Source organism: Osmerus mordax, chromosome 5 (assembly GCF_038355195.1).
Source record: "Osmerus mordax isolate fOsmMor3 chromosome 5, fOsmMor3.pri, whole genome shotgun sequence".
Lineage (NCBI taxonomy): Eukaryota > Metazoa > Chordata > Actinopteri > Osmeriformes > Osmeridae > Osmerus > Osmerus mordax.
Genome location: NC_090054.1, coordinates 867376 through 894144, shown reverse-complemented (window position 1 = coordinate 894144; position 26769 = coordinate 867376). Strand labels below are relative to the sequence as shown.

At 43.3% G+C, this 26769-nt stretch overlaps 2 protein-coding genes across 2 annotated transcripts; one reads left to right on the top strand and one right to left on the bottom strand.

Annotated features, from left to right (window-relative positions):
* The first annotated feature begins 8601 nt into the window (after window positions 1–8601).
* On the top strand, window positions 8602–12074 carry LOC136943261 (lutropin-choriogonadotropic hormone receptor-like). Its single transcript, XM_067236521.1, is given in 6 exon segments — window positions 8602–8606; window positions 9511–9585; window positions 10883–11071; window positions 11193–11249; window positions 11373–11728; window positions 11731–12074. Coding segments are annotated over 6 exon segments (1026 nt in total).
* Window positions 12072–26570, bottom strand: gtf2a1l (general transcription factor IIA, 1-like). Its single transcript, XM_067236518.1, has 9 exons — window positions 26547–26570; window positions 26223–26324; window positions 26018–26138; window positions 25889–25938; window positions 19178–19271; window positions 18141–19069; window positions 17491–17787; window positions 12847–12936; window positions 12072–12552 (listed from the first exon to the last, which is right to left on the bottom strand). The coding sequence occupies exons 1-9, from the start codon at window positions 26568–26570 to the stop codon at window positions 12445–12447; spliced, it is 1815 nt and encodes a 604-aa protein (XP_067092619.1). The 3' UTR covers window positions 12072–12444.
* Between the last annotated feature and the right edge of the window lie 199 nt (window positions 26571–26769).

Genomic DNA, 26769 nt, shown 5'->3' with positions numbered 1-26769 from the left:
TGGTATGGCAGCATTTCATTAAAGTACATTTACAAAGTACTGGGTGACTCGAAAAACGTTGAATGCAAACTCTGCCAACAACCGTTTATTTTTCATAGTTCAACGTCGAATATGATGTAGCCTACCACCTGAAAAACGTAAGTTGGCCTAGCCCTACTTTGCTCATGCTAACGCGCTGGCAGGGCCGGATTAACCATTAGGGCAACTGGGCACTTGCCCAGGGGCACATGACATCTAAGGGGCCCTGGACAATGTCAACTAAAATGTTACATCAGGGGCGTCAGATGGCTGAGGGAAGCGTGCTAGTAATATGAAGGTTGCCAGTTCGATTCCCGGCCGTGCCAAATGACATTGTGTCCTTGGGCAAGGCACTTCACCCTACTTGCCTCGGGGGGAATGTCCCTGTACTTACTGTAAGTCGCTCTGGATAAGAGCGTCTGCTAAATGACTAAATGTAAATGTTATGAACGCAGTCCTAACTTTCCTTAATGTGAGTACTTTATCACAACTCGTTCTATCAAAATGTTATGTTAAATCACGTCAAAACAGTGTTTGTGTAGTCTAGTAGCCAGTGCCGCCGCTCCCATAACGCTCACTACGCGCTGTGCGTAGGGCACCAACTCCTGAAGGGGCACCAAAAAATAGCCAACTGAAAAATCATCATAGTTATAATACTTATAATACCGATATTATTTTAGTATAGAAATATTAGACACGTATATTACAAAACAAGCAGAACAAGAGATGTAGCCTATTGAAATGCTCACAAAGTTACGATGGTGCCCCCCCCCCCAAAACAAAACAAATAGGCTACACACTCAACTTCCCAAGCTCGCTGTGGGTGCCCTTCCCTCAGCGGAGTGACGAACTTTGACAGTAGGCTAGGTCAACATTTCTAAGATGGGCTTAAAACGATAACAGGAGTCAGGCGAAGGAAAAAAGAAAGAGACTGCGAGATGGTGCCCGTGCATCACTTTCAGGTAAGTCCATGTTTAATCATTGTTAAATGGGTGAATGACGGATAAGGATTTCAAAATTGGAGAAAAAAACAACTGACCATAATATCAAATTTAAGGACTTTCAAAACTGTTTACAGTGTTGCGTATATAATGCAATTGCATGTTTTAATTTTAAGAATGTAATAAACCTTTTTCTTGGTGATTCACATATTTATCCCAAAGAAAATGTCATTCCCGGGTAACTGTAATTAATTTTTTAATTAGTCATATTACTACCACTGTTGGTACAAATGTACAAATATTTATAATTGGAGCTCAACAAACAATTAGTGCTCAGAAAACAACATTTTACTCCCAACTAATATAATCAGAGGGAGTCAGGTGGCTGAGCGGTGAGGGAATCGGGCTAGTAATCCGAAGGTTGCCAGTTCGATTCCCGGTCATGCCAACTGACGTTGTGTCCTTGGGCAAGGCACTTCACCCTACTTGCCTCGGGGAAATGTCCCTGTACTTACTGTAAGTCGCTCTGGATAAGAGCGTCTGCTAAATGTAAATGTAATGTAAAATAATCAATTTGGAATTTCATATAGACATGGGCTCATTTCTGGCTGTCGATAACTCATAATTCAAAATCAAATTGTAATTTTGGGGGGAATTAAAAAAAGAAGTTTTCCAGTAAAGACAACAAGACTATTGATGTATCCTTAACTCAACAAATAACAGATTTGTGTAATTTAACACAAAAATATGGGTTAAATTACTTGGCTGTGTCATTGTTAGCCGGAATGATATACTGTTAGACGGAAGGACATTCTGCAAACATTTTCAGGATTACCATAAAAACCATATTTTGTATCATTTTTCTTACCAACACTCAAACTTGAAACTAAATAAGTGAAATTGACAAGTTTGTAATGATTTTAAAATGTTTTAATAAAAATGTTAATTGATTAATTTCACTTAACATTACATAACATTTTTATAAAACACTTAGGAATTAACATATTTCATATTTTACATAGAGAATACATTTAAAGAGTAACATACTGTTTTAGTGACATTTACATTTATAACCTCATCTAACCATTTGAGTTGCCAACATTTAATCAGACGAGTTTAAATCAGTTTATGAAGAGAAGATAGGAACTTTTGAACATTTCCAAATGAACTTAAAAAGACATGTTTGTGACAATATCATGAGTGTGGGCATGTGACTACCACATGTTTTGGAATGTTTCCCAGTCAGGGATACATAGTTGTGATGAGCGGTTTGTTAATGGCTCAGGCTCCGATAGGATAGCTTGCATGTCAAACACGTAATAAAATATTACATCTGGGGTTGTTGGCCACACAAAGGCATTTCTGCCCATTGTCTGTCGCATGCAGCTCACTTCAAGTTCATCACCAACCAGATTTAGGACTTGGCCGACAAATGGCTGTGCATCATATTTAACTATGACAAACCTTCCAACAATATCTGTTGTCATAGTATGATGTGGTGTTGTTGCTGGAGCACTGGTGGGTAATTCACACACATTCATGTCCACTTCATTGGGACTGAAGCAGTCACAAATGTTACCCTTCCCTCGGCTGCAGAAGCAGGACAGCTCTCTGTGACTAAACTGTCCAGGGGTAAGAGACACAATCTGGTGAATTTTCATTGTGCCCTTCACAACAGGTAGCTTCTCTGGTACAGCTTCATCATGTTTCAGGATGTCCTCTTCTGACAGCCAAAAGTACTTGATAGAAGAGGCTGAGGTCTGTAAAGTTTTATAGAGCTCTTTTGGTGTCTTAATATCTGCTCCCATTTTCACCCTCTGATCAGCCATGCGCTTTATAGCACCACCCACCCCATCAGGTGCACCTTTACCATGGGCTCTCTCAGAGAAATCAGAGATTGTGGCATATGATTGGCTCCCATCGGATGTGTAGACCACACTGGCGTGAATTGTGGCCTGTTTACGACTTCCACCAAAATGGAAAGCTTGAATCTCGGTGTGGAGCTTGCAAGCATAGTTTTCCGAGAAATCCATGTGGACCACGACCTCTGTGTCACCGATTGTTTCTTTCACTTGTCTGCACTGCTCAACCTGGTGTATCCAGTTGTAGTGATGTTTGGCCATCAGATCAAGTTTTTCATTCAGTATTCTTTGTAGGTACTGCCATGTTCCACATTCAGCTTTTTTCACAAAGTTTGTGAATTCCTTCTCACCAGAGGTGGTCTTGACCCTTTCCCACTGTAGCCATGTGGTGGTGGTGTTCTGTTCTTGAGGAGCTATTTCCACATCTTTGTAACAGCACTTAACACAAACACGATACATACAATCTTTTCTAAGAGGATCACACACAATAGATGCCAACAACTGTGAAACACTTGCCACTTTTACAAAGCCACTTTGAAATAGTTTCTCCACAAGCATCTGGACGTTTTCGTGGTCAATGCAGGCGCAAGTGTTGCGATCACTTGTTTTGGTTCCGTGATGTAGAATGGGCGCAAGCGCACAAACTGTCTATATGACAGTGTCAGTTCCTTTTGTGTTTCCTTATTGTAGTGTAAATGGAGTTCTTTCATGTTTTTTTGTAGGACTCTTCTTTGAACTTTCTCTAGTTTTTTTGTTACTGTGTCTTTTTTACCAGGTAAAAGTCTACTATTTTCATCCCTACACAGGAAGCGAGTAACCTCTGCCTTCTTTACTGCAGAGAGTTTCTTGGCTCCACGTGGCTTGTGTTTCTCACTGACGCATGTAGCACTTGTTTTGTTAACCCTTTGCAGACGTTTTCTTAGTTTCTCCGATTTTTGGGGGGACAGAGCAAGTTGCCTTTTAAGTTTGACTATTTCATTCTTTAGTTTATTGTTGTTTGGGCTTTTTATTGCGATGTTGCCATCATTTCTTTCTGGGGTAGACGAAGCAAGTGGCTGGACATCCTCTTGTGGCTCTCTGGGTGGTTGTAGCTGAGGTACATCTGGCTCTCTGGGTGAGTGTGGCTGAGGGTCATAGTCTGGGTTGGGGTTCTCCAAGAGTAGACCCATTCATTGAGACTGGAGTGTCGTTCATTAGTTCATTGACTTGCTTTAATCTCTCCCTCCGATTCCTCTGGTTTACCCTCCACTGCTCCCTTTTCCTCTTTGCAGCTGAAGGGCTCATCAGCCGTACAGGTGTTTTGGTGACTGGCCTTGATTTGTAGTAGCTACAAACAGTAATAATAATAAAAGTATTATATTGTAATCAATTTCACTACAATCTTATTTTCAAAATATGACAGTAAATCTGTAAAACGATATGGCTTCATAAACAATGGCCACGGGTATAGTCTGACACATTAAACTAGTAAATTAATTAGTGTGAACCTATTTTTAAGAATATTTCAAGTTTTCTTGTTACATACAATCACTTCACTTGTTTATCACTATAATACCTTGCTCTCTTTTTCTCAAGATACTCAGCCCTAGCTTCTGCATCGGCATTTTTCCTGGCTCTGAACCGTCTCTGCCTCTCTTTATTAGACAGGCATCTGGAAGGACAGAATTGACCTTAAAATGTCAGAATCTATACTAAGGCTTTAATCAAATGTTGCTACATTAATAAATGATTAAATTATTCATGTTTGACTGATAACATTACAACATTCAAATAAATGATGATGACCCATGTGACCCATGGAATCATATGAACTCAAGATTAATTAAGGAAATAATATGGGATGAAAACATACAAATATGTAAATAATGTTAATATGTTAATATAACTATGCATAAAAGTTTACAAATACTAATAAAAAACCAGATTGTTATACATGTCATTCTAGATAACGAATGACATGTCCTGGCTAACAGAGGTTTTTTGTTATCCAAGAATGACAAGCTGTTATCCAGGAATGGATATTTGGATACATTTCTTTCTTTATAATCAGGCACTAACTTAACCACCTATGGAAAATCACTACTTAGCTATCATCACTTTGAGGTAATCTTTTAGATGAAATAGATAAGTTTTTTTAATATAAAAACATTATAAATGTTTTGTAAGTGTTATCCAAAAGGACACTTGCTATTGCTACAAAGTGCACCAGTGACTGAAAAGGTAAAAAAAATCAACATATGAAGAGACGCTTGCTTAATTACTTTGGCACATGTTTTGGGGCTCCTTTGGGTCTTCTTTTTGATACAATATTTTGTCACATGACATTTCAGATTGCATTATGGTCCAAAATGGTCATCGATGTCTGTTATCCAGGACTGACATTTAAGAAATCACAGTTTGGAGACAGAAGTCTTTCTGTCATAAAATTTGATTATAAGCTTAGTATTATCACTATATGTTTAGGTATCATTGAAAACATCAGTACTATTATGCCCAAGTATATTTGAAATACTTTTATTCATATATCTTACATTTTTGTTATATTTTTCTGTTCAGATTTTAAGCCGGGACAGTTACCCAGAATGACATTTTGGGACTTTTGAGCTAAATAATTCTTTGATTGTTTTATTTATATTGAATATTCATATGACTAATTAAGAAGGGAAGATTGAGTCATTTTATGTAGTGTATTTAAAAATGTAAATATGTTTTATATCATGAATATGGTTTGGACACCAGAATTGACATGCCACGTCATTGACCCAAATACGGGAAATGTGCTGCTAATATAATGGTTAGCCTATGCATACACCTCAAACTTGCTGACGTTATTGCTAATGTTAGCACACTCAAACTTAACTAGTTAGGTGCAAGCTAGATATGCATTTTACAAGTAACTGACGCCAGCTAGCTGTTACTTTCTTACCTACTGTCTGACAAGATTTTACCAATTGAAAAACGGCTTGTAAAATGTTTATTTTACATAAAGCTCAAAAAACTATTTTGCGCTCAAATAAAGGGGGGGGGGGGGGGGGGGGCTTAAGGGGGGGCCCTTAAACCTTGTTGCCCAGGGCACAGAAAATTGTTAATCCGGCCCTGCGTGCTGGGTTGAAAAATGAATATGCCTATTATAACAATCACATTCAAATCGAATGACATTATCTTCTCCGGCCAAGACAAAAAAATCTTTCTCTGTTGCACCGTTCCCCACTCAGCTTCTACGTAAGTTCGCATGCTGCAAGTTCAGGCAGTGATAAGCGCGCTCTGATGATTTGCATGTTAAACAAACAATATTTGGGTGTGCTTTGCCTTCGGCAAGGGCACAACCTTTGTTCTCTCACATATATATTATTATTTTTTTTATTTCTTTTTGCCCCCCTAAAACTCAGTCAATATTTGGCCTACATAGACAACGTAGGTGTCAAAAGTTTCGTCTTGGTAGCGATTGAGTTGCTTCTATTGGAATTTACGTTCCGTTGCATGGTTTAGGCTTAAGTTAAGTTTTTGTGGCGAAAAGTGAAGCTAACGGTGGCTAATTTGCTAGCCACAGTCACTGACGTTACTAACGTCACTGCGTCACTAACGTCACGAAAACACGCCTGACTACCTTTGGCAGAACATTCGTTTCGCATCTGTTAACTTGGGGGATAGCTAGGCTAACTATAGCTTTACTGCAAGGCAGCTGCAGAAACGCCACAAGAAAAGAGGCCAGGGTGATAACTATTTACTAATTTTACTTTGTGATATGACACACAATTGTGATGTGTAATGTACAATATAAGCTGATATTATTAAGGAAGTACATCTACTTTCGGAAACAGTAGTCTACTATTTCACTGAAGTATTAGCATCATGACATTAGCCTGTGTTGCCCGGGCAACACATACTACAGTGGTCTATGATGTATATGTTTTCAATCGTTAAAATAAACATTCCTCACATATACATTTTCGTTGTATGATTTATTCTGACATTAGTAAACGATTTGTTGGTGAAATTACCATTACCTGTGGTTTCAAACCAGTGTAGCTCACTGCAACGCTGTAGCCTACCCGAGACACTAGTGTGAGTAGCTAACAAAAACTCCTCAGCTGTTTAAGTCAAACGGCGACAGAACATGTTCGGCACTCCCCTTACTCAAAAGTCTTTCAATAGGGAAACTATCTGACTACTAACCTGAACTTCATTGCCACAGCCTAAACTTTGTCAATCTGTTCATGAAAATAATTAATTTCAGCCTAAACCGTACAACGGAACGTTAAATCCAATTCAACCAACGCAATCGCTACCGAGACGAATACAGCAGTAGTCTATTACTGTACCGTAGTAGTAGAATTTACCGCGGCAGCTTCTCCACACAGGGCTATATCGCATTTTGCGTTGTTACTGACAATGATCGCTACCAGTGAGCTTTTTATGAATGAGCGATTTTCCACTAAATAAATGTCAAGCTTATTTACGTTTTTGGGGGCATATTTTCAGTTAGCAGATGGGACTGTTTGAATCGCGATTCTATCTTCTGCCGGTAACGTCGTAGAATAATCTTCAAAGGGGGTTCTTTATTAATGAATGAATGCAATGAGTAGGCTAAATGCCTGAAAATATCACGAGAAGGGAAAACTTAAAAGGACGTTTAAGTCATAGAGATTAGGTCCATTTTTACACCGGTCTGCCAAATGTATTCGTTTTGATTCAGCTATGAGGCTGCCTCTTGCAGGGGAAATGAGAAGACATCATATTTCATTCTACACTTCACTCGTATTTTGAGTTGTAAATGAGCAGCAAAAAAAAGATGCTTTTAAATCTATGTAATATTTATGCATAATAAGTAGGCCCTATGCATTTTTATATAAAATATACAGGAATATCAGTTGTAAAAATGGCATTAAAATCCCTGTACAACCGACGCAAGCAAGCACACCCTACAATTTCCCCAGAAATTGTACCCTCTCTAGTTTTAATTTGTTTTACATTGTAAGAGATACTAAATACCATCGGCATTCGTTTACAAAAGGACTGGTGATACGAGTCTTATTATTAGTATGCTATTAGTGGCTGAATCTGCAATGTCCAGCAGCCATTGAGTCGGATCGGGAAAATGTGAAAAAAAAAGCGTTTAAAATTTTGGCGGCAGCCCTAGTAAAAATCATCACAATTGATTATGGGGTGTGTGGGGTAGAGCCCGACCGATATATCGGCGGGCCGATATTATCGGCCGATATTGGGCATTTTCGGTATCGGCATTTATAATGGCCGATAAATGAATATTTATGTTTTTATTTTTTTTGAAAGGACTAAGTTTCATATCTTAAGTTTGTATTTTTATACATTTTATTTATCAGAAACTGCATTAACATATTATTTTAGTGAGGAAATAATAACAGGAGTCAGATGGCTGAGCAGTTAGGGAATCGGGCTATTAATCAGAAGGTTGCTGTCTTCGATTCCCGGCCATGTCAAATTACATTGTGTCCTTGGGAAGGCACTTAACCGTACTTGCCTCTGGGAATGTCCCTGTATTTAGTCGCTCTGGATAAGAACTTCTGCTAAAAGTGACAAAATGTAAACTACAAATAACTACTGTTAGGGAAATCAGTTTGTTTTGTTACGCGTTTCTGGATTTTTTAAATATTTTTTTATATCGGCCAATATCGGAATATCGGATTTTTAAATCACCAAATATTTGTATCGGTATTGGCCTTAAAAATCCTTTATCGGTCGGGCTCTAGTATGGGGGACCCGGGATTCCTAGCAAACGGTCCTGGGTGTTGGGGTTAGGTATGAGGTATTAAGGTTAGGTGTTAGGGTTATGTGTTGGGGTTAGATGTGGGGTGTTTGGGTTAGGTGTGAGGTGTTGGGGTTTGGTGTGAGGTGTTGGGGTTTGGTGTGAGGTGTTGGGGTGAGGTGTTGGGGTTAGGTGTGAGGTGTTGGGGTTTGGTGTGAGGTGTTGGGGTTAGGTGTGGGGTGTTGAGGTTAGGTGTGAGGTGTTGGGGTTTGGTGTGAGGTGTTGGGGTTAGGTGTGAGGTGTTGCGGTTATGTGTTGGGGTTAGGTGTGGGGTGTTGGGGTTAGGTGTGAGGTGTTGGGGTCTGGGTTAACATCTGGTAAGTTTCATCACATTTCTGAGAACCAGCATGAGGTCCAGCCTTAGTGAGGTCCAGCCTTAGTGAGGTCCAGCCTCTAGTGAGGTCCAGCCTCTAGTGAAGTCCAGCCTCTAGTGAAGTCCAGCCTCTAGTGAGGTCTAACCTGGTCCATGCAGGACAGGGCAGTTGTTATCTCCTGGGTGATGCTGGAGGTTCTAATCAGATAAGTCCTGTTCCAGAACACAAACATCCTATTAGTCTAAACACTGATTGGCTGCAATGTTGTCTCATAGCCTTTCTGGATAAACACACTTTCCCTCTGTGTGTTTCTCTCTCATTACTGCCTTTCTGTATGTCTCTATCATTCTCTCTCTTGCTCACAGTCTGTGTCTTTGTTTCCTCTTTCTGTGTCAGTCTTTGATTCCAACAGATAGTTAGTTACCTGAGTCAGTCCTAAGGGCCTGTCCTGGGGTCAGGGTCAGTTCTAGGGTCAGTCCTAGGTCCTAGGCTTGGAAAGTACTTTTATTTTGTTTGATTGTCTTCACTTGATTTTGTTGTTTATTTATGTTCTCAAGAACCTGTGTCTGTGATTGTGTTTTCTCTTCTAGGATCCTGAATAACAACATATATCTGAGTCACATCCACCAGGACGCCTTCACAGGGGCATCAGGGCCCAGTGCTCTGTGAGTGTCTGTCTACAGTATCTGTCTGTCATGCTCACAGCACAGTGAACACCACTCGGAATCTAGCCTGCAGTACCAGACTGTGGTGAGCAGGCAGCCTGATCACATCAGATGTGTTGGCAGCCTTGATCTTCTGAGCTGCTGCTCTGGTCTGTCCGACTCACCAGCCACTACGTCCTTGAGCACCAAGAGCACAAACACTGTTCTTGGTCATAGCTTTCTTCCTGCTTTTATTTTCTTGTGAAACTAGGAATAGGAACTACAACAAAATACTTCCAGGATTTAGCAGTGAAGTCAGTGCTAATTGTATAACTAACGTTATAACCAGTAACAAGACAAGAACACTAAAGCCAGTATGCTTAACTGTACTTTAACCAGTTAAAATCTTTAACAGGTACAGTGTCAACTGGGACTAGTCCTCAGCAAGTTCTTACATCCAGTGTGTGTCTGCATATCTGTGTTTGTGTGTGTATATCTGTATGTGTGTGTATATCTGTATGTGTGTGTATATCTGTATGTGTGTGTGTGTGTGTATATCTGTGTGTGTGTACATCTATGTGTGTCTGTATCTGTGTGTGTGAGAGAGTTTCTGGATGTGTTTGTTTGTGTATCTTTGTGTATGCATATCTGTGTGTGTGTATCTTTGTGTATGCATATCTGTGTGTGTATACGTATATATCTGTGTGTGTGTATATATATATATATCTGTGTGTGTGTATATATATCTGTGTGTGTGTATATATATATCTGTGTGTGTGTATATATATATCTGTGTGTGTGTATATATATCTGTGTGTGTATATATATCTGTGTGTGTATATATATATCTGTGTGTGTGTATCTGTGTGTGTGTGTATATATATATATCTGTGTGTGTATCTGTGTGTGTGTGTATCTGTGTGTGTGTGTGTATCTGTGTGTGTGTATCTATATCTGTGTGTGTATATATATCTGTGTGTGTATATATATCTGTGTGTGTGTATCTATATCTGTGTGTGTGTCTGTATATATATCTGTGTGTGTGTCTGTATATATATCTGTGTGTGTGTCTGTATATATATCTGTGTGTGTGTCTGTATATATATCTGTGTGTGTGTATATATATATCTGTGTGTGTGTATATATATATATATATATATATATGTGTGTGTGTATATATATATATATATATGTGTGTGTGTATATATATCTGTGTGTGTATATATATCTGTGTCTGTATATATATCTGTGTGTGTGTATATATATCTGTGTGTGTGTATATATCTGTGTGTGTATATATATGTGTGTGTGTGTGCAGGGACGTGTCCTCCACGGCGCTCATCTCTCTCCCTCCCCAGGGGCTGGAGGAGCTGCGGACGCTGAGGGCGCGAGACGCACCGGCCCTGAAGACGCTGCCTCCTCTGGGCAGCCTGACGGAGCTGCAGGACGCTGAGCTCACCTACCCCAGCCACTGCTGTGCCGTCCACACCTGGGGGCTGAGACACAGGTACAGACACACACCTGCTGCAATTTTACATTTATATTGAATGAAGTTTCAAGTTAAATACATACATGCATGTGTGTGTTCCTCCTCTGCTGTATGCTGCACTCCCGGCTGTCCTGAGCAGGGAGAAGGTCCTGCTGTTGGGGAACTTCACCAACCCGTGCAGGGATCTGTCAGCCAGGTAGCTCCACTGCTCATCCTCCTTTTCCTCATCACAACAGACACGCCTCATGTCAAGTCTCTCTCTCTGATCTGACTTCAGTGTGGTCATGTTCAACGTGCTGACTCGCCCCTCTCCCCTCAGCGGGTCAGAGGGAGAAGACGAGCAGTACGAGGGGTTCCCCTCCGACTACTCTGACCTGTGTCCCGGCAGCCTCGCCCTCTCCTGCTTCCCTGCGCCCGATGCCTTCAACCCCTGCGAGGACTTGCTGGGCTTCTCCTTACTGCGCAGCCTCACCTGGCTGGTCACCACGCTGGCCGTGGCCGGGAACTGCTCCGTGCTCCAGGTCCTGCTCTCTAGCCGGCAGAAGCTGTCCGTGTCCCGCTTCCTGGTGTGCAACTTGGCGCTGGCGGACCTGTGCATGGGCCTGTACCTGCTGCTCATCGCCTGCATGGACCAGCGCTCGCGCCGCGAGTACTACAACCATGCCACGGCATGGCAGACTGCGGCGTGGCTGGCTTTCTCACAGTGTTCTCTAGCGAGCTGTTTGTGTTTACGCCGACAGTGATCACGCTGGAGCGATGGCACACCATCACGCACGCCCTGCGCTCTCACAAGAAGCTGCGTCTGCGCCAGGTGGTGGCCATGATGGCGGTGGGGTGGGCCGTCTTGCTCCTGGCCGCCCTCCTGCCCATGCTAGGAGTCAGCAGCTACTCAAAGGTTAGCACAACTACCGCTAGCACCACCATACTGGATAACACATCCACCGCTAACCCACTAGCACAACCACTGCTGGCAGGAGTTGTTTTGTTTTTCTGCTATGACAGAAAACACAACAAAAGATGAGATACTTGATATTTAATGCGGGCAGAGCAGTCACATGGAGGATACTGCATCACCAGGACACAAACAAAACTGGCACCTTAAAACAAAATGTTTGCAACATCGCAAAACTAAATCTTAAATTACTCTGATAGAGGCACCATTACAGGATTTTCATAACAAATGAAAATAAGATTAATAAATGTACAACTGAAAACATAAATACCATTTACAAAAGCTACTTCACAGTGCTGGCTAACTGGATCATACTCTATATCCAATCATTCACATTCTCATTGGTTACCACATTCGATGAACATGGAAACATTCATTACTTAATACAGACTAAGGCCTCATTTAAGAAGGGCTCATCTCCCAGCACACCCCTTTCCCCTCACCATTCTGCCTCCCCCACAGCCTTGGAGAACACGTAGTCCCTCCCTCTGTAGCACATCACCCCATCCTTCAAGTAGAACTTCCAGCGATTCTTACTGCGGTGGATCTGACAAGTAGGAAGACATCTTCAGTACCAAAAACACCCCAACACTGTACACTAACCACCCCAACACTGTACACTAAATACCCCCAACACTGTACACTAAACACCCCCAACACTGTACACTAACCACCCCCAACACTGTACCCTAACCACCCCCAACACTGTACACTAAACACCCCCAACACTGTACACTAATCACCCCAGCTCTAGATAGGCTGACCTATGCACCCCTGGGATTCTGCTTAAACAATACAATAAACACAGTAACGCAAGGCAGGCAGGTGCCCCAGGTCTTACTTTGTCATACTGGCACACGATGACATTGTCGGTGTCAAACAGGTCGGGGATGTCCTGCTCACTGACATCATCTCCAGAGTTCAGAGGGTCCTGGGGTATCGAACACAGGTGAGACAGGTGAGGGTGAGACAGGTGAGGGTGAGACAGGTGAGGGTGAGACAGGTGAGGGGAGGACAGGTCAGGTGAGGACAGGTCAGGTGAGGACAGGTCAGGTGAGGACAGGTTAGGTGAGGTGAGAACAGGTCAGGTGAGGGGAGGACAGGTGAGAGTAAGACAGGTGAGGGTGAGACAGGTGAGGGGAGGACAGGTGAGGGGAGGACAGGTGAGAGTAGGACAGGTGAGGGTGAGACAGGTGAGGGTGAGACAAGTGAGGGGAGGACAGGTGAGGGGAGGACAGGTGAGGGGAGGACAGGTGAGGGTGAGACAGGTGAGAGTAGGACAGGTGAGAGTAGGACAGGTGAGGGTGAGACAGATGAGAGTAGGACAGGTGAGGGGAGGACAGGACAGGTGAGGACAGGTGAGGGGAGGACAGGTGAGGGGAGGACAGGTGAGAGTAGGACAGGTGAGGGTGAGACAGGTGAGGGTGAGACAGGTGAGAGTAGGACAGGTGAGAGTAGGACAGGTGAGGGGAGGACAGGTGAGAGTAGGACAGGTGAGAGTAGGACAGGTGAGAGTAGGACAGGTGAGAGTAGGACAGGTGAGAGTAGGACAGATGAGAGTAGGACAGGTGGGAGTAGGACAGGTGAGAGTAGGACAGGTGAGAGTAGGACAGGTGAGAGTAGGACAGGTGGGAGTAGGACAGGTGAGGGTGAGACGGGTGAGAGTAGGACAGGTGAGGGGAGGACAGGTGAGGGGAGGAAAAGATGTCTGGGACTGTTCAACACAGACTTTGGTACGACTTTGGGAAGATAACCATAACAATATTAAATGCATAGACCAGTGGTTCAATACTAACATGTTTAAACACAAGGCTGGTGAAACAGATCACATTCAGCTTAAAATTCCATTAACTATGAACAACTAATTCATATTACAAGCCCTGCTATGTGTTCATGGGGTAGGTCAGTATTGACTACCATGTCAACAAACTGGGCAGGTCAGGCACCTTAATCCGCCAAAGCATTATGAGGTAACTAGAGAATTCTATTGGTTGTCTGCTCGAAGTTTGTTGCCATGATTCATCCCCACCCAGTCAGACATGTAACACAGAGCAACAGACAAAACACGGTACTATTCACACCCTTCTCCTACCCTGACCAGAGAAAGGGGTTTGTAATTGCGACTAGCTACATTTCTTACGAGTGACATTGGCATGTTGTGGTTTAATTTGTCTGTTTGATTTAGTTTACAAATGATTTAACCTAACTCGTTAGGATTCCCGTTACCGCTAGATTGTCCACCATTGTTCACAAGGCCTCTCTCTCTCCTTCCCCTTACCCACACAAGGCCCATCTCTCTCTCTCTCCTTCCCCTTACACACACACAAGGCCTATCTCTCTCTCTCCTTCCCCTTACCCACACAAGGTCTATCTCTCTCTCTCTCTCTCTCCTTCCCCTTACACACACAAGGCCTATCTCTCTCTCTCTCTCCTTCCCCTTACCCACACAAGGCCTATCTCTCTCTCTCCTTCCCCTTACCCACACAAGGCCTATCTCTCTCTCTCTCCTTCCCCTTACCCACACAAGACCTATCTCTCTCCTTCCCCTTACCCACACAAGGCCTATCTCTCTCTCTCTCTTTCCCCTTACCCACACAAGGCCTATCTCTCTCTCTCCTTCCCCTTACCCACACAAGGCCTATCTCTCTCTCTCCTTCCCCTTACCCACACAAGGCCTATCTCTCTCTCTCCTTCCCCTTACCCACACAAGGCCTCTCTCTCTCTCTCTCTCTCTCTCCTTCCCCTTACCCACACAAGGCCTATCTCTCTCTCTCTCCTTCCCCTTACCCACACAAGGCCTATCTCTCTCTCTCTCCTTCCCCTTACCCACACAAGGCCTCTCTCTCTCTCTCTCCTTCCCCTTACCCACACAAGACCTATCTCTCTCCTTCCCCTTACCCACACAAGGCCTCTCTCTCTCTCTCTCCTTCCCCTTACCCACACAAGGCCTATCTCTCTCTCTCTCCTTCCCCTTACCCACACAAGGCCTATCTCTCTCTCTCTCCTTCCCCTTACCCACACAAGGCCTATCTCTCTCTCTCTCCTTCCCCTTACCCACACGCTCTTCACAAACACATTGTGTATTCAATGTACTATTCAAACCCAAGACTAACCCATAACTTCTCTGGTATTGTTCATGATATAATTACATTTTCTTAAATAAATCATTGTGTATAATACTCGCATTATCCCTCATCTTATCTGATCTGCTCTACTTTCATCAAATTCAATACTTAAGAGTAAACTGATTATTACTAGGGGTGCTCCGATCAGGATTTTTGGGACTGATTGCTAGAAGCAGTATCGGCAGATACCGAGTACTGATGTTTTGTAAAATTATAATTTTTAAAAAAATTTATCCTAAATTCTTACAGCCCCTTAGTATTAGTTAGACCTTGTACTGTTAGTATAGTTAGACTTATACACCACTATTCAAGATTTATGATCCCTATATGTTGAATGTATGCACCTTCCTGCCAAAGTAAACTTGTGTGTGCAAACTTTCATGGCGATTAAACCCCATTCTGATTAAGGGGTCTATTTGAAGCCTTCTATTTATCATGTAGCATTATCTATTTAACTATTCTTAACAACAATGTATATTAAGTATAACAATGAAGAGATTATAAACTATCATGAATTAACAACAACTTTATTTAGTGGCAGGAAACATGTTTAACATATTCCCCCCTCTTTTTAGAGACGCAACATAAACCAAGGCAGCCTATGCTGAGTTATTGATAACCGCTTATAAATAAACAACTGTAACTATTCTGCTGAATAATAAATTACAAAAACAGAATAAAAAGAGTCTTTATACATTTTAACTAGTGGTGGGCCGTTATCGGCGTTAACGCAGCGTGAGACTCTTATCGCGCGATAAAAAAAAATATCGCCGTTAATATATTCTCAAAGTTGGGTTGGGAGCTGGGTCTATACTACCCAAGCTATGATGACTTTCACCTTGATATTTTAGCGCGGATGTATACCTAGCCGAATTGCACTGTAGGGGGCGAGAACGAGTCTTCGAACCTGTGTATATGCCTTGTGTATGAAATTATCACATCAAACGTGACGTGTTAACATGGATGCAGCTATGAAGCCGCCTGGTTTGCTTCAGGGAAAATGTATTTTTAAGAAGCTTCCCAATGGAAACCTCGACAAGACTAAGGTTGTTTGCACCTTGTGCTATGCGGAATTAGTTTACTGTAGGAGTTCTTCCAGTCTCAAATACCACCTAAACGCAAAGCATCCCTTAGCTAATGCGGAAGATGCCGGGCCAAGCACTGATGTAGCGCAGGGGAAGAGTCGTCGTCAAACTACGATGTTTGAGTGCAACCGAGGCAAGCCCGTCAGCACAGCTCTATCGGCCAAGCTAACTAATCTAATAAACAGTTAATAAACACAAGTACATCTTATTGAACATAATTTATTTTCATCACCAATTATCATAGTAGAACAGCTTTCTCAAGCAGTTTGGGATGCATTTTGGAAACAGGAGATGAGCTCCTGGTCTAATGCGCCACCTGGCTTGAGAAACCCGTTCTCAAAAACGTACTTTTAGTCATTTTTTGGGTAGCACACATATTCTGAATGCCTTCGGCGGAATTCAAATGAGCCATTTTAATCTAGATTAATCTAGATTAACGCCAAGATTACAGTGAGATTAATCTAGATAAAAAATTATAATTTATGCCCACCACAAATTGTAATTTAAGACTATAAACCTGCAACATAAAAGGCCATAGTCAAAATATTGTTTCACATTTTTCTCTGCAATTAGGTAGGAGATAAAGGAACATGGGCAATAAAGTGCACAGCAAAAAAAATTTGGATCGCCCTTTATAGTGAGTACCGATCTGAGTATTTAAAATGATTATCGGACGATAATGATCAGCAACCGATCGATCGGAGCACCCATAGTTACTACGAAGGTTATTAACCAAGGTTTCCTCAGCCCCTTTAAACACATTCTGAGGTGGTGCCCCTAAGATACTTTATTATACATAAAGTATTTATATCTTAAACGAGCACACCACGCTCCAGACATCATCTGAAAAATAGCTTCAATGGTCGTTAAAGAGTGGCCGTCCAGCATGATTAAACTAGCTAGCCGCCAGCTAACATTAATTCCAAGTTCACTAGCAAACTTAATTTATGGACCTCTGTATTTCTCAACCCTGCATACGGCCATGACCACAGCCACTGCCGACGTGACAAGACAACCTGTTCATACATCAAGGTCATGACAAATACCGAGCTAGCTAACTTACCAAATTGGGACCCATATCAACCAAGATGTTTCACAAACATGTAGATGTAGAGTTAATACAAATGTATGTAGATACTAGAGTCTACAGTCACAGTAACAACCTTTCAATTTCCACACCTTTCCTCCACATTTTAACTCCCCTCCCCTACTCCACATCTTAACTCCCTCCACTCCAACACATCCTCACTCCCCTCACCTCCCACACATTCTCACCTCCTCCTCCAGCTCCAGTCCATCGCTGTCACAGTGGGAGGTGTCGTCATCACTGCTCCCCTCCGCCTCATGTAGAGCTTTCAGGGCTTCTGCATTGATTATTCCCAGGTACTCATTCTCTCCCATCACCTCTCTACCCTCCTCCTCTTCTTCCAGTTTCACCCCTCTATCCTCCTCAAGCTTCCCTCTCTCCCCCTCCCCCTCCTCCTCCTCCTCCAGGTCTGACAGGTCTGCAGAGCCATCCAGCTGGACCAGGTCTGACAGGTCGCTGTAGTTGTAGTCTCTCAACACATCCAACTGTAGGGAGAGAGGGGGGGAGAGAGCATGAAGGAGGGGGGAGAGGGAGAGGAAGCGAGAGAGGGGTGCATGAGAGAGGGGAGAGAGGGAGAGGAGTGAGGGAGGGGAGAGAGGGAGAGGGGTGAATGAGGGAGGGGAGAGAGGGAGAGGGGTGAATGAGGGAGGGGAGAGAGGGAGAGGGGTGCATGAGGGAGGGGAGAGAGGGAGAGGGGTGCATGAGGGAGGGGAGAGAGGGGGAGGGGTGCATGATGGAGGGGAGAGAGGGAGCGAGAGAGATGTGGATGGACTGCTGAACTGAGATGCCGGCCTGTATGTTGAGACAGACTGGTGAGGTGATGTCCAGGTGCTCTCACCTTGGCAGGGTGGTGAGGGAGCCCCTCCACATCACTCAGCCCTCCTGCCCTGGCAGCACCATCCTCCTCCTTCACCATCTGCTCCACCTCCTCCATGATGCTGCTGAACTCTGACCCCTGGTAATCAGCCAGCTGGCCAGAGATGCAGGAGGACATAGACATATCTACAGGCTGGGGGCTGAACTCTATCCCCTCCAGGGTGAATTCGAAGGGGCTGTCTGAGGAATCCTCATTTGGAGCCTGGGCCTGGTACTGGGGAGGGGAGAGGGGGACCAGAGGCTGGGCCTGGGGCAGGTGGGGGGACTGGGGCTGGGAGAGGCCCCCCTGGGTCTGAGGTTGGGAGAGGGCCCCCTGGGTCTGAGACTCGGAGAGGGCCCCCTGGGTCTGAGGCTGGGAGAGGGCCCCCTGGGTCTGGGTCTGAGGCTGGGAGAGGGCCCCCTGGGTCTGGGTCTGAGGCTGGGAGAGGGCCCCCCTGTGTGTAGGCTGGGAGAGGGCCCCCTGGGTCTGGGAGAGGGCCCCTTGGGTCTGGGAGAGGGCCCCTTGGGTCTGAGGCTGGGAGAGGGCCCCCCTGTGTGTAGGCTGGGAGAGGGCCCCCTGGGTCTGGGTCTGAGGCTGGGAGAGGGCCCCCCTGTGTGTAGGCTGGGAGAGGGCCCCCTGGGTCTGGGAGAGGGCCCCTTGGGTCTGAGGCTGGGAGAGGGCCCCCCTGTGTGGTGGCTGGGTGTTGTGCCCTGCGGCCCTCCAGAGCTCCACCTCAGGACCCCGAGGCACAGCTCTGCTGGGCAGTGAGGGACGGAGGGCAGGGGGGAGGGGGGCCTGGGACGGGGGCCGAGGCACTTCCTTCCTCACCACAACACTCTGGGGGGGCCGGGCAGGGGCCCCCCCGGGGGCCTGGGTCACCATCACCGGGACGTTCACCTTGTACAGCTGACCTGCGCCGGGCAGAGGACGGGAGAGTTTAACCTCATACCTCTTCAGAATGGGTGACTGAACATGAGGGGATGAGGGGCCCCAAGGCTGAGGGCCCCAGGGCGTCTCACCGGAGGCGGTCTGGAGGGTGACCCCTGCAGGTATCTGGACGGGGTAGCTCACCCCTGGAGGGAGGGAGAAGGTTGCCATGGTGCCCGGGTTGCTCTACTCAACAACACAAACATTTATACTCATAAAAAAAAAGAAAAATCGCTAAAGATACAGAAGTATATAGCACAGGGGTAGAGCGTTAAACTGCAGATCAAAAGATCAATCTTCAAAATCAAATCTCCCCTGTACATACCTTTTGATAAAAGCATTTGATAAAACGTTTTTTAAAGCACATTGCTGCAAAACAACGTGTTTGTTTAAGTTAATGTTTGCTCTTGTGTGAAGTACGGTGCTCGAGACTGGTCCATGTTTATAATTGGTCATATTTTGCAAACACGTCCCTTTTTATGTGAACGCTCTCATCGCTCAAGTGGGGAATCCTGGGTTGAGTTAAGGAGTTGATAACCACCGTTATTATGGTTGTTAGGCTTAGTGAAGCCAGATAACGAGAATTGATCCCAGATTTGTTAAACTTGTTTCGTACTACAGGGCCCTGGTCTAACAGTGTCCGTGTACTACAGGGCCCTGGTCTAACAGTGCCCCGTACTACATTTACATTACATTAATGCATTTAGCAGACGCTTTTATCCAAAGCGACTTCCAAAAGAGAGCTTTACAAAAGTGCATAAGTCACTGATCATAACAACGAGATAGCCCCAAACATTGCGGATAGCCAAAACATGAAGCATACATTGTGAAACCAAATAAGTCCCAAAGGGAAGAACAATAAGAGCATGTAGTTAGACAAGTTACAATTAAACAACATGAACCTCAAAAGTGCAAGGGTGTACCTGTGGAAAAAAGCAAGCAACAAAACTATATTACACAGCAAGTACAATAGTTCAGTACTACAGGGCCCTGGTCTAACAGTGCCCCGTACTACAGGGCCCTGGTCTAACAGTGCCCCGTACTACAGGGCCCTGGTCTAACAGTGCCCCGTAGTACAGGGGCCTGGTCTAACAGTGCCCCGTAGTACAGGGCCCTGGTCTAACAGTGCCCCGTAGTACAGGGCCCTGGTCTAACAGTGCCCCGTAGTACAGGGCCCTGGTCTAACAGTGCCCCGTACTACAGGGCCCTGGTCTAATAGTGCCCCGTACTACAGGGCCCTGGTCTAACAGTGCCCCGTACTACAGGGCCCTGGTCTAACAGTGCCCCGTAGTACAGGGGCCTGGTCTAACAGTGCCCCGTAGTACCAGGGCCTGGTCTAACAGTGCCCCGTAGTACAGGGGCCTGGTCTAACAGTGCAGACCTTGACTGTCAGGAAAAGAGGTACAATAAAGGTCAATTTTTGTTCCCTAAGGTACAGACTTAGCAAATGTTCCCTTAAAAGTACAAAAATGTATCTTAAAGGTAGAATTATGCACTTTCCATAGTACATTGTGGACTTTCCGAGGTGTAAGGTACATATTTGTCCCTTACATATTTGTACCTCAATGTTTAAATGTAAAACGGCAGGAATTAGAGGATGCTCATCACAACAGAACATTAATGTCATCTTTCAATATAGTAACACAAGTTAATCTATACTATATTCCAACTCAATTACTCAATAATTGGTTTTGGGATATGTGCAAAATACATCTGAATGTTTTTTTTTGGTGAAGTGTCCTTCCTTGAATAATTTTTTATCATGTTAATGAGGAGTATGTAATAATTTGTATTCACAATCAGTATTGAAAAGTTTGATATTCAAACCCTTTACCCTATTTATATTATAATGAAACTGACCAATAATTGTTGACGCTTTAAGTTGAGTTCTATTTTAAGGATCTAGCTACAGGCTAAAGAGAGGTCGACTCGGCGGAAGCATAAATATTGCAGCGCAGAAGGATACATGACTGAATCGACAGTGATCCAACTGTCAGTCACTGTCAGTGTCGATCCAAGCCGGGAGGATGGCGCTTGGACTCCCTAGGCAGAATTATATGCAACAACACGTCCCTTGGATGTCTTATTTCATAATACAAAGTTTGTTCTGGTGACCTCTAATAGGCCTGCATTTGATGATCGCAGTGTTCTAGCTGGTGTGTAGTTTATAAAGGAGTTAGCAATGTAGCTAGGTCCTTGTCCGTGTAGAGCTTTGCATGTGAGGAAAAGGACCTTAAAGTCAATTCTGAAGGTAACAGGGAGCCAGTGTAAAGTAGCTAGGACAGGACTAATGTGTTCTCTCCTTTTAGTTTTGGTTAATAATCTAGCTGCAGGATTTTGAATGAGCTGTAGTCTTTCAGTGGTTTTCTTGGGAAGACCAGTGAAAAGTGCGTTACAGTAGTCCAGCCGGCTGGATATAAAAGCATGAATTAACTTCTCTGCATCATTTTGGTTTATGAATGGTCGTACCTTTGCTATATTCCTCAGGTGAAAGAAAGGTGTTTTGGTCACTTTATTAATGTGAGAGTTGAAATTCAAATCTGAGTCCAGGATTACACCGAGACTCGTCACCTCTGGTTTAAGACAGGGGGTTAAGCCTCCAAGATTCTTAATAAGCATCTCTCTTTTGGATTTGGGGCCACATAGTAGGACTTCGGTTTTGTCTTCATTTAATTTAAGAAAGTTATCATTCATCCATTTGTTTATTGCCAACAGGCAGTTGGTACTGGAATTGATGGCCGTTGCTTCGTTGGGTTCAGTGGATATATATAGTTGTGTGTCAGCCGCATAGCTATGGAAATCTATAGTATATGATTACTTATGAAAAACAGTTAATTTCAACGGTTTTTGGACATGTTAGCTAGCAAGATTTTCAAGCCATGTCAAATCGAATAATGAAATGGAGTGTAATTCAGACCCTCCAGGAATTTGCGATGTTGCGATCACACCAATTCACGCGAATTCAACGTGACGTTGCAATTTTAACCTATCACCGCAATTTTCCCGCAACTTTGACCAATCATCGTCGTCTCCCACAACTCTCTCCAGTACGGGTTAAATCCAGTGTTGCGCCTGAACGCGTTCATTGAACGAAAGTTCATGAACTCGTTGATAATTTTGGTGTACTGAACGTACTGTATTACTGCCTGATGAACGATACTGTGAACGCGTTCATTCTGGTGTCTGTGAACTCTTTCACTCTTTTTAATTTCGTTCAATAAAGGTGCCAGATTTCTAGAGACTTCCAGGCGAAAAACACACCGTTAACAGTCCTGTATCCAGGGTTGCCCAACCAGTCAATTGCTGCATGTGCTTTCTTCTACTGTCTATGCCTGGCAAGCGTGAGAGCGCCGAGTTGCGTTGAGGCCGAGAGCGGTATTGCAGACAGATAGAGATTTAAATCTTTTTTGTTAAAAAAAGAGAGATTCCTCCCTTCAATGCATGCGAATGTAAATCCTGGTTGGATAAGGATTAAAAATGGGATATGATGAATATATGGCATGTTGGTAAGGTTATTTAGGGGACCATTTCTCAATGGTTTTATTCTTTGATTAATGTTTGTTAATTACTTAATTTTCAACCAATAACTCAATTAAAATTACAAAGAGGGAAATTCGCAACTTTTACTTGCTCCCGCAATTTCATCGCAACAAACACCTAAAAAACACAGCAACTTTCATCACAACTTTTTGGAAAAGCTCCCGCGAAATCAGGAATTTTAGCCCGCAACTATCACTAAAAAGGCCCGCGAAATCCTGGGGGGACTGGTAATCTTTGAATGCAGTTTTCTCCGTTATCACTTTTTGACACAGGTCAACTTTAAAATGATGTAACTTCAGTTGAGATAAAGATATCTGAGAGAATTAAACATATTTGTATTCAAGAGAGTTTGTAGTTTCCAAATATGTATAATACTCAGAAAGTCAAATTTTCACCATGTGAAGGGTTTCCGCAGGCCTCCACACGAGTCCTTCCAACAACATATTTACAGGAAGCATAAAGACCTTTTAGCCCAGACGAGCCACTGCTCATGATATCCAGGAAACAGTAGTGGGGGAGGATAAGCAGGGGCCCAGTGATGCTGTCAATCCTCCTAAACCTCCTGATATGAATGAAATGTTAGTGCAGTTTAGAGAGAATCTTTTTGGCTTTATTCTAAAATCGAGGGTAAAATCCACCTTCCTCAGACTGTTCAACAAGAAATACTAGATGACGTACATTTTTTGTTCGACTTCTTTAAAACAAACTATGCATTTCTAAAATATCATCTTGAAAAAAATGGCTTCAATGTGGAATCTTGTCCTGAACTCTATGAAGTTCTGCAGTGCTCTGACTTTTTTTCAGAGGCATCAAAACTTGTTAGGTCTCCGTATATGTTGAAAAACTACTGCCAAATCCGACCTCGAAATGACTGAACCTGTAGACTATTCATTGAGAGACCCAAGTGGTCATAAGGTTGGAAGCTACTCTTATGTACCCATTTGTGATGTACTTCACAAATACTGCTCTTGTGAAGATGTTTGGGATTCTATGCAGAGAGCGCGAAACTGTGAAAGAGATGTACATGTTCTAACTGATTATAGAGATGGATTTTATTTCAGGAACCACAACATTTTTGCAGATAATCCAGGTGCCCTAAGGTTACACCTATATGAGGATGAATTTGAGGTGTGTAATCCGCTGGGTTCTAAACGCAAAAAGCACAAACTTTGTGCATATTACTACACTGTTGGAAACATAGGTTCAAAGTACTGCTCACAGCTAAAACATCCATCTAGCTTTGCTTGTCCGTTACCTTCACGTCAAAGTTTGGTTTAGATGTAATTTTGAAACCATTACTGGATGACTTTAACAAACTGTCATCAGAGGGCCTTACCATCATTGTTAATGGCATTAAGAAGCATGTTTTTGGAGCTGTAGCTGCAATATTGGGAGACAATCTGTCATCTCACATGATAGGTGGATTTACCATGTCTTTTGGTGCTGGTCGAATCTGTAGATACTGCATGGCTACTCACTGAGATGAAAAAGAACTTCAGGGAATCAGATTTTGTTTTAAGAAATGTTTATGTACACAGATACCATTTAGAATGTGTCAAACAAAATCCAGAAAACAAAGGAACGTATGGAGTTCGTGGTGTATGTGTATTTGACCAGATTACTTTGACGTCACAACATCTCTTCCTCCAGATGTCATGCATGATTTCTTGGAGGGTGTAGCACCGTTAGTATTGAGGCTTGTTGTATGTAAAGCTCATCACAAAAAACATAACCATACAAGAACTAAATGAGGAACTAAGAAACATGTCCATTGGACAAAATGATAGGACAAATAAGCCTGTGCCTTTCTCAGAAAATTGTTTACATGCCTTCAGTATTGTCGGATCTGCTTCACAGAAGTGGTGTTTATTCCACCTACTTCCTTTCTTGATGGCACCCAGAGTACCTGAAGGCTGCAGTTACTAGCGGATCTGTTTATTGTGTCGTGAAATTGCCGACATTGTAATGGCACTGGTTGTTAAAAAAGAGTCTCTTCCTCTTCTTGACCAATTAGTTTCAGAGTTTTTGTGTGGTATGGAAAAAGAGTTTGGAAATGTGATAACTCCAAAATGTCATTACTTCATCCATTATTCTCGTCTAATGTTGTCCTACGGTCCTTTACGGTCTTTATGGTCCATAAGATTTGAAGGGAAACATCAGTATTTCAAACAGGTAGCTAGTTCCTCAAGAAACTTTGTTAATGTTACATCAACTTTAAGCAGCCACCATCAACTTAAACAGTGTTGGGAATTTTCCTCAACTAATATGTTTGGGGAGTATGAGAGCCGCAGCGTTAACACACTGTTACAGTCTCTTCCTTTAGCTCTTAGGCATTCCATAACTGTTAGTGAGCGGTATAAACATGTCAATTTTCAGGACATAACACTCAACCGAGTAACAGAGGTTGTGATTAACAGTGTTAAATACTGTGTGGGAGATGTCTTTGTTGTGGATCATATGCGCTGTGAAAAAATACCTTTGTTTTTTCAGGTCAAATATATTGTAAACATACACACAGATTGGGCATTATGTGGAAAACTGTTAATTCCTCTTTCTTTCTGTCATCACTACTACGCCTACTTTATGAACATGACTGGACTGTCCTTGACCCTTTCGAGGTGATTTTCATGCTTTGGATACATACTCTGTCGATGATAAACTGTTTGTTAGTATGCAGCATTTATGTTAGCTGGGTTGTAGAGCGTTGTGGATGAGGACGGCTAACAAGCTCAAAGCTTGTGTTTTTTACATCCAGAACACAGACATCAGTCTGGGTTTTTTTTTAATGATTTTTATATTGGACATGACATCCTAAAACATTGTTGCATTTTATTTTGGGATGTTACATTGTATGTTTGTGAAAACCTGTGAATTAAACTGTTTTCCATTTTAAGGACTAAAATAAATGTCTAAAATTCAGTTAGTTGTTGTTTGCCACTTAAAGGTACAAAATGACTTTGTCACTGGGGCGGTACCTTAATGGGACAAAATGTTACCTTTTCCAGAGGTACTTTGTTGTACCTTTGTGTAGGTACATTTGATACCTTTGATCCTCAAAGGTATAATATTGTCCCTTTAGAAGGTACAAACAAGTAAGGTACGAGTGTGTTCCTCTAAAGGTGCAACAATGTACCTTTGAGGGTACCACCCAGTGACAAGCTTTTGTTCCTTAAAAGGTAGTTAGTGTTTTGTACTTTTTTTCTGAGTGTACTTTCCATTCCCAAGCTGCTGGGAGCAGATATGATGTATCAGAGGAAACTTACCTTGGTGGTGAAACTCCCGACACACTGACCTGAAGGGATGACGATGGAGGCTGGGGGGGATTAGAAGGTTGTACTAGTAGTAGATAAAACAGTACAGTGATAGAGAATAAGAGAAGTGTCTATCCTCACCTGCAGGTTTGGAAGCAGCCTGGCCATAGCCGGCTGGAAGCTGCAGCAGGAAGTTAGACGAGGTGAGGGTGTCCTTAAATCCCTCCACCGCATTAGACTGCATGACTTTAGACTCCCAAAGCTGACATAACAAACCAGCGCTTCAAGATCGGTAATTCTTCCATTTAATTCTGTTTCTTTTCGGGGCAGTAGCGCTAGCACTGACCTGTCTTAAGTCCGCCAGGACGCGGTCCTCCAGCCCCTCGTCTCCCATCATCTCCCGCATACTCTCAATCACGTCGTCAATGACGGAGAGGTAGAGTTTAGGCTGGCGTGAGATGCGGTAGGATTTACTAAAACATCAGCTAGTTACTGCATTAAATATGATCAGCTACTTAGCTGACCAGAGATGCGGTAGGAATACATCATTAAATATGATCAGCTAAGCTACAGTAAGACATGACGACAACGGCAACTCTGCTGCTAGCTACAGTAACTGCTAACACCGTTTACAAAGTTGCTAGAAACATGTTAATGACTAACGGCTTACCACTAGGCTTGAGTTTGACAGCATTTGTTCAAAAAAGCATTTGAAGATAATTCATTGGATTGATTCAACCTTAAACGGGTTTGGTTTGGAGGTCAGTTTGTTAGCGAGTGAACCCTACAGATGTCAGCAGCGGTCGGCTGGCACGACTGGGCATGAGCAGGTGGTATAATCACAGGTGGAGTTTACCGCCATGTCACAAGCACGACCCTTCAATGAACACGCG

What these genes read in the sequence shown, in the direction of transcription:
- gtf2a1l (XM_067236518.1), bottom strand. Translation starts at nt 26,570, where the DNA reads ATGCTGTCAAACTCAAGCCTAGTG. An exon ending in TGTCAAACTCAAGCCTAGTG is followed by an intron (nt 26,325 to 26,546) that starts GTAAGCCGTTAG and finishes ATCTCACGCCAG; the next exon opens with CCTAAACTCTACCTCTCCGT. An exon ending in TCGGGAGTTTCACCACCAAG is followed by an intron (nt 19,272 to 25,888) that starts GTAAGTTTCCTC and finishes GTTGTTGAGTAG; the next exon opens with AGCAACCCGGGCACCATGGC.